This window comes from Triticum dicoccoides, chromosome 4B (genome assembly GCF_002162155.2).
Source record: "Triticum dicoccoides isolate Atlit2015 ecotype Zavitan chromosome 4B, WEW_v2.0, whole genome shotgun sequence".
Classification (NCBI taxonomy): Eukaryota; Viridiplantae; Streptophyta; class Magnoliopsida; order Poales; family Poaceae; genus Triticum; species Triticum dicoccoides.
This window is the reverse complement of record NC_041387.1, coordinates 95855174-95863356: the sequence shown is the minus strand read 5'-3', so window position 1 is coordinate 95863356 and position 8183 is coordinate 95855174. Positions and strand designations below refer to the sequence as shown.

The window sequence follows — 8183 nt, the reverse complement described above, 5'->3', positions numbered from 1 at the left end:
GTGCGAAAGCAGACATGCAAGGTTGAAGTTGGCAAGGCAGCGCCACACTTTGAGGTGAAGAACTTCATTATCATCCTGCAATTTGTCATCATTGCAGTGTTGTGGTGTTGATGTAATCGTTGTGATTATGTATAAGGTGTAGCAGGTAAGCTCACCACGTAGGGTACAAGGTCAGCACACCTTGATGCTTGTGTTCAATCAAAAAACGTGTACGTGTGTGAGTTCAGACGATGTAAGACGCCAAATACCATGCCCAACTAGGTGCAGATATTTTCTTTTAGTCTATTTCTCTCAGCCAGACCCAGCTGGAAAATGTATGCAATGCACACAAAAACTGAGATGACAATCAAACACGCCCAAAGTGAACCACCAGTCCTCTCGCGTGTTGTGCGTGTCCCGGTTTCCGACTTGTACGTCGCCTCGTTGCAGGTTAACTATGGGATTTTCTCCAAGTGGTTAATCTCCGTGTCGGCTTTTGCAAGTTATGATATTTGGCGGCTGCTCACGGTTTCAAACTGACATAGACTGGAGGCGCTCATGTCCACAATCGCCTGAAACCGACGCCCGTGCCAACGAGTTGTGCGACAAAGATGGGTTGAAAACTCGATGCCACTGCTATTGTGCACATGGCCATCTCCTCTTGGCCATCTCATTCTCATGCTTGCGAAACGAAAGCGAGAGCCCAATTGTGCATGCATCCTTGGAAGTTGGAACCATACATACCCCCTAACCTGCGGACAGAATGCCAACTCAGCTACACCCCACTGTAGCCACACAGGAAAGATTAAACAGATCCTACCAAGCACCAGCTTCGCCTTCTCCTTCAGATGAAAGCACTCAGTCCTATGCTAAACCCATGCTCATGCGCGAAAAACGGCGATTTTTCTAGCGCACGCCAAAGGCACTTCAGCTTGCGCATCGGTCGCCACGGCACATGAAAAATGACATGAGCTCCAGGAGGCGAGCTTGGCCGTGAAGGAACACAACATAAACATGACAGTTTGGAACATGGAATGTATGCCACATTGGATGACGAAGGGAAACAAACAGTTTAGTATGGTCTACCACACAAATCAAACTCGGAAGGTGTGTGTGTTGCTCTATTATGTACATACAATCTTCTCCGTTGCTGGAGAACCGGCTTCAAGAGACATCAGGCAAGTTAGGGGTTGCCTCTCGTCGGACGGCATACATGGTTCAGCTTCTTGGCGTGGTCCTGTCGATGGTGCTGGGTACGGCACATGAAACCGTACCAGCAACTATCCCTGTCAGCAGCATCAGCTGGAAGAAGCTGGAAAACAAACATCCCCATCAACATCAAGAGACTGATAGGATACATGAAGAATAAATAAGAAATGCAGGGGGGGGGAGGGGGTATGCAGTTGTTAAGGAACTGATTCAACAAAACAGCCGTATCAGAAATCTCTTGCTTCAGATAATCTGTCGGATTCAAACAAGATTAACTTGGAACTGGTTATCATACCATTTTATGCAACCCTTTTAATAACTTATCTCAATATATCAACCATGCCTTGATATTGTTGTCAGCTTGGGAGGAATTCTATGCTTATCAAAACGAATTACTACTAGTTTAGGCCCATACCAAACAAACAGGTAGGGAACCACAGGAAAATCAGACAGTTTAAAACCATTTAGTAATGTATATTATATAATGGTCTGAGATGTAACGGCTTTATGCTCTTGGGGAAACCAGCATATACTACATTTCACAAAGCTGTAAGCCTTAAAAATTTATCGTATTTAAATGACCAATCTGCATTCAGTACCATGTACCTAGTTGGCAAAGCAACTCCGGGAGTAGTATATGGTAAGTCTTGTGGACATCAATTTTTGTATCAACTGTGCGAGTAGTATATGGCAAGTCTTTGGTGGACATCAATTTTTGTATGTCCACTAAATAAGTGTACTTACAGCATTAACATCTCACTACAAATAGTGGAAGGCATATCTAACATAAGCTAACCGATTAGCATAAGCTCATGAAAGTACTAACTGACTGTAAGAGTTAATAGTGTACATACATTTCTGGGCGTTGACACGCGGAACCAATACAGCAGAAAATCAACGAACTTGTTGTAGCAATGGCTGCATTCATTTGAATCAACAAAATCAGCAAAGGCACCAAGATGAAATCAAGAAACTATTCTTGTCAACTCAGGAAGCAATTACTTGCAAAGGTATGTCCTGGAAGTAATTGCCTCAACATTATTCAGTTGCAACCTTGAGCGATCTGCATGCAGCAAGAGCATCATATCGATAATGATTCAAATATGATATACATCAGAACGTTTTCCTATCAAAAAGATATATGTGGGCACACGCAACAGGAGTATAGTCCTCCGTTTCAAAATAACTGAAGTTCTAGGTTCGTTCCTTAAGTCCAATTTGTTTATGTTTGACCAATTCTATGGAAAGATGTGCTAAAATGTACAACACCAAATACACATAGTACAAAAATATATTCCGCAAAGAATGTCATGAGAGTAATTTGGTGTTCTAGATGTTAATATATTTTTCTAGACTTGGCCAAACTTAAACAAGTTTGACTTAGGACAACCCAGAACTTCAATTGTTTGGAATGGAGGTAGTATTGCATAAACCAGGTGCTAAATAACACTCAAAGTAAGTTTCCTTCAAATCATGCATAAAGTCATATACACCAGTATTTTATCATGTCAAGATAGAATTGAAGTTTTTAAGATAATTTCTTCACAGCTATGACATATGCACCAAAACAATATTCAACTGAAATAAACAGAACATTACCAAGTTCCTTATTATCAAACTTTGCTATCCACTCAGAGATTACAGCTTGCAACGTTTTGCCAGATTTCTGTATGCACCTTTCTGTGATCTAGAGAGAAGAAACCACAGTTCATTCACACATGAAACTACCATCAATGCCATAAATGATAAGGGATAAGATCAAGATGGAATATTCCTACATCTTTTTCATATGGATTTCCCCCATGAAGCGTGTCCGGAAGTCTAGAGATATGGTGCTGAGAGATCTGGAATAGTATGCACACATCATGTCAAAACATTGCAATTGATGTGTATGATGATGAGAAGGTACATCAGGGCTTTAAAATATAGCAGAGACAGATTGGCTTACCATCCTGAAAGTTTCCTGGTTGCAGATTAGAGTACAGTGACTTGAATTCACTCCTTGGGAATACCAATAAGCTCCACAAAATGATCCATCACACCCCAAACCTGCAATATAAGTATGGTAGGTCAGCGCCAAAAGTGGTGTCATAAAACTAAAGTAAAGTAGGAAGAAGAGCAGTCAAACTGCTCATAGCGACTGCACCTTAAGAAGTTTACTGAGAAGCAAGTAAGAATAATGCTTATACTATTCATGCAGATTTATGCAATAGAATAGCCTTAAGGAAACTAACTAATGACGAATATCTAAGGAAGGCCAAGAATAATATTAAAACACCAAATTTGCAGTTCAACGATGTAGCACTGCATCAGTAGTGCTGTAGTGTTAAATAGCATATCAAATGAACAAAACAATATAATCCGTGCAATTAACAAGAATACAAACGATCAAAATCAGAAATTACATTTTTGTATACTGGTGTTAGGCCTAGCTGGCATCATTCCTCCACATCCATTACACTGTATGTGTGTTGCTCGGGGACTGCATCTAAATCCAGCAAATTCTGTACCTGCAATAGTCACATGTTCAAAACACAAACAAACGGATTAAACAAGTAGTTAAAAACAGAAGAACTGCTTTTGTCTTAACGTACGCACACACGCACACACACACACACACACACACACACACACGCGCGCGCACGCACGCACCCCCACACACACACACGCACACGCACACGCACCCCCACACACGCACGCACACGCACACACTGTTATTGTACCAAGGGAACAACTTTGATAGTTATGAAAAAAATCTCCAGATTCTGAAAACCTGAAGGCGAGCATGTACTAATATATGTTGATCAAGATGATATTCAAAGCGATATTCCATATTTACCACATTGAGGACATGGAAATTCAGCATCGTTGCTTTCATCACTTGCAGGTGGCAAAGGGCGCTTTCTTGATTGATTTTTCTGCTTTCCCAAAACCTACGGCATGAAATAACATGTCACCAACTATTTAGATTCTTGGGAATGGAGAAAGACCATATATATAGAAGAAAAATATACTGGTAAAGTAGAAAATATAATAAAGGAACCATCTATGAACTCAGGCTCAGTAGGTTTAGCAAGGAGCAATTGTCACAAGGTACTCAATGGTGCAATGATACATTTTAACTAAAATATGAGCAAACTTATGAAGACAACTACAGAACTTTTCATCCAATGGTACAACTGTGAATTCTTTAAATAAATTCAAATCATAACATGCTAGGTAAATATTCATTCTGCAGGTCCCATATTCCATGAATTCCCTTGCTAAAACGTTAAGATAAACTGCTATATTCCTGTTCAATCTTAAAATTTCATCAACAAATTCACACATCAAGTTCACAAATTGAGACTAACCTTAGCATTCATACAAAAAAAAGTGACAGATAAGTTGTATTACAGACCTCACAAAAACGTGATATTTTCAGACCACGGAAAGATGTCCAATTTATCATGTCACAGCCTTGAATGGCTTGTATTAAGATGCTGCTGGTGATAATTGATAGATTAGCTAACCAGTTAAGTCCATGAGACTCAACTGTAAATTATATAACTTAATCAGCCGTTTAGCTACAAAGAAACTAATGCGGGCATTTGATGAAGGGTGAGGTTTTTCTTACAAAAAATCAGATAACCATGACTAAAATATGACATACTGGCGCCAGAACTGATGCATGTAGAAAATAGTGAACACCGGCAATTCTTACAGTAAGGTTGTAAACTCACAAGATTCGATTTAACTGAGGCATATGACTCTAACAACGCAATCTCATCATCAGACCGCTGTAGTGACGAAAAAGCTTGTAGTATAGCCTACAAAAAAACAATGAAAGAAAATCTAGTCCACCAATAACAATTTCAGGAACAAAATTCAAGACAGTCATTAGCACAAATTATGATACCTCTTCAATATTATGAAGGAAGTGATTCCTTCCAACTGATTGCACTGGCGTCCTACATTGTGGACAGGCAGCACTCTGGCTTTTATCACGCGACTTGCTCGAAGACCTTCTCAACCACTCTGAGAAGCAGCCATTGCTAAATTGGAAAGGAGAAAGGATCAATACCTAAACTTAAAAAAAAACTGAGATTGGCTAAGAAAGCTAGAAAAGTACCAGAAGTTGTGGAAGCAGGGAGCAACAGTAACAACATCATGCCACAAATTCAAGCATATGCTGCATTTTGCATTCTCAATATCAAGTAAAATCTTGACATTGTTTTTGTCATGGTCCTTCGCAGCTGTTATATCAAAGGTATACACTAAATGACCTGGAAGAAAAATAAATCATGAGTGTGTTACAAAATAATCCAGTTCATCTGTTCAAAATTAGAGAAGCATGAAAATTAGAGCCCTCCTAAAAGGTAAAGATTTGCTGATCCACAAGTACAAGGACTCTGTATTAATTTAATGTGGCTACAGCCTTTGCAGGTTTGATAACATTCTAAGAATATGAGTGGTAGGTTTGCAGATAGTGAGGAAGTACTGGTTTGTTGAGCAAGAAATTATTTGAGACAATCTGAATGTTGTCAGTATATACTTACAATAACACATGATATTTTTTCCTTTTACAGATATGGAGTTCTTCAGAGTTCAGGAACACATAAATAGATGTAAAATTGTAGCATACACATGTTTCACTTTGTAAACCTAGGAGCTACCTTACACAGAATGATACTCTTAGCTACATAAGAATTAAAAATGATCAAAGAATGCACATTTACTGAAAAAGGCACAAAACTTTGTTAAGCTTCATAAGGCATAAAAATTATATTTTCATCTCCAATGAAAAGGGATGTAGAACATGCAGTGGAACTAATCTGTGTTGCACAAACTGCAAATAGGAAACTATATGACCTTCTTCCTGGGGTCCTGGGACAATCTTGCTCCCTGGTTTAATGTCAACCAATTCTTGTTGGATAACTCTTCCATCAACAATAATTGCATCCGAGCTTTATCAAATGGTACATGGACAATGGCAAAGTATGAACATTAGCAAGAATATAATCAATAATGGTATACAAATCACACAAGGATGACATGGCAAGCATGAAACATTAACAAGAGTCTGATAAAACAGTAAAAGGTACTACTCCAGGAATTTAAGTTACCAAAGAGCATGGATACACTAGTGCAGCCTAAGAAAAGAAAAAACAGGCGCCTTTCTCACAAGTCAAAATTCTCCCTATCGATTCGCACCATTTCGAATGAAATCGAACCAAAAATCGCGAAATAGAGTCCAAACACAACCGAAATTTGCATTCTATCGCAGTCCCCTCACAAGAACAAACATGCAACAACAATACCAATCTTACACGACACAGCACCAAAATAGGACCTTAAAACCACACCAAAACCCGCACATTCCCAATAAGACGCATTCCATGAGATCGACATCGCCCCAAAGAAGCACCACGAATCATACCTGAGGTTCCGGATCGTCGCCGACGACGCGTCGCCGCCGCGCCTAATCTCGCACCATGCGAGCTCCTCCCCGCCTGCGGCGGGGGCGACCAGGGAGCAGACCACGGCGTCGCCCTCTGCGACGGCCACCTCCGGGTAGGCCGAATCCGCAGGCACTGGAAAGGAATGCACGGGACGGACCAAGAAATCGGAAAGAATCAAGAACCGTGCGGTCGAAGGAACCCAAGAGAGGAGGGGAAAAACATGGAGGATTAGTTGGGTTGAACAGGCCCGATACCTAGCTTCGCCCAGACGCCTGCGGCGCCCGGGGAAGACGCGGAGGGGTTGGAGTTGGAGCACTCGCCGGAGTCCATGAGGGCAGAGAGCCGGCGGGGAAGGAAAAGGTAGGAGATGACGTGCGTGCAGCGACGCCGGCGCGTGTGCGTGCGGGGACTTCGCTTCAGTTCAGAGTTCGGGTATGGCTGCCTCGTGTACGGACGTCTTTTTTATCGGTAAAAAATGTTAAAAACGTCTGATTTTTAACCACGACAAATTGGACTTTCTTACTAACACAAATGGAAATTACCATCCACGTGACAACTAAATTTGGAAATTGTCATCCTTGTGACAAATCTTTTCAGTTTTGTCAAAGCAAATCTACATGTGCCATTGGTGCATCTTGGACGCCAACTCTCAAACTGTCCGGACCGCACGGTCGGAACGTGTTGTGTGTCATCCAACGCGGGATTTTATCCTTTCGCTCGGTGGTCTGGGCATATGCTTTCTCCCGTAAAGTGGAGACAAAGATGGTGGTGGGTTGAGGGGGGGGGGGGTCCAAACAACAATCGTAACAATCGTGTAGGATTCTGACATCCGAGGCCCACTAAATCCCTCCTCCCAGTCCTATTTCCTTCCACTCTGTCTTTTCTCCCCCTTACTTTGCATCCGCACCCTTCACCACCACCGCCCCCGTTGTACCTCTCCGTTTCCACAGATGCATTGCCGGACGGCCGCAACCAGCACCGACGCGCCCGCTCGCCTTTATGACGGCATTGTACACCCTGAAGTCATTTGTACCCAGGTACACCCCCCTCCCCCTGGTCGACGACCTCCATGGCGGACACCACACGTGGCAGGTGTTCGGTCAAATATCATTTAGCTTAATTTCGGATGGCATGTTGTCCTTTTAGAGAACGAAGGATGTCGGGATACTCTACCATGAATGACGAGTTGTTGTGCTATGCGTGGTTGGCTGTATCCGCGGATTTCATAGGCAGGTGTAGAGAAGGGACTGACAGCAAGCGCATGAGTTTGCGCACGGAAGCACATTGCGTCATACGACATACACATCATTCAAGAACGCAATGTGAGGTCGTTATCATATCACTGGTGCACTATCCAGACCAGTGTCACCAAGTTTTGTCACGTGGTTGGTCAGCTGGAGGCAAGGGGGACCATTGCACGTTGCGAAGAAGAAGATTGTATGTTTTGCTTCTTCTTGCTCAACTTGTTTAAATCATTCATTCATTCAATATTGGTCTACATATTATGTAGCCCGCACACGCTGTCGTGATGTACCATGGGATAGATGGACGACC

General features: G+C 42.0%; 1 protein-coding gene across 1 annotated transcript; it reads right to left on the bottom strand.

The window, feature by feature from the left end:
- Positions 1–973: 973 nt before the first annotated feature.
- On the bottom strand, positions 974–7054 carry LOC119295239 (E3 ubiquitin-protein ligase CHFR-like). The gene is made up of 14 exons (XM_037573607.1): positions 6884–7054; positions 6608–6761; positions 6040–6134; positions 5300–5453; positions 5087–5222; positions 4911–4997; positions 4028–4121; positions 3594–3698; positions 3137–3237; positions 2967–3032; positions 2788–2875; positions 2191–2251; positions 2043–2106; positions 974–1291 (listed from the first exon to the last, which is right to left on the bottom strand). The coding sequence occupies exons 1-14, from the start codon at positions 6957–6959 to the stop codon at positions 1163–1165; spliced, it is 1410 nt and encodes a 469-aa protein (XP_037429504.1). The 5' UTR covers positions 6960–7054; the 3' UTR covers positions 974–1162.
- Positions 7055–8183: the final 1129 nt, after the last annotated feature.

What these genes read in the sequence shown, in the direction of transcription:
- LOC119295239 (XM_037573607.1), bottom strand. Translation starts at nt 6,959, where the DNA reads ATGGACTCCGGCGAGTGCTCCAACTCCAACCCCTCCGCGTCTTCCCCG. An exon ending in GCGACGATCCGGAACCTCAG is followed by an intron (nt 6,135 to 6,607) that starts GTATGATTCGTG and finishes CATTTGATAAAG; the next exon opens with CTCGGATGCAATTATTGTTG. An exon ending in CCTCAGTTAAATCGAATCTT is followed by an intron (nt 4,122 to 4,910) that starts GTGAGTTTACAA and finishes TTCATGCCGTAG; the next exon opens with GTTTTGGGAAAGCAGAAAAA.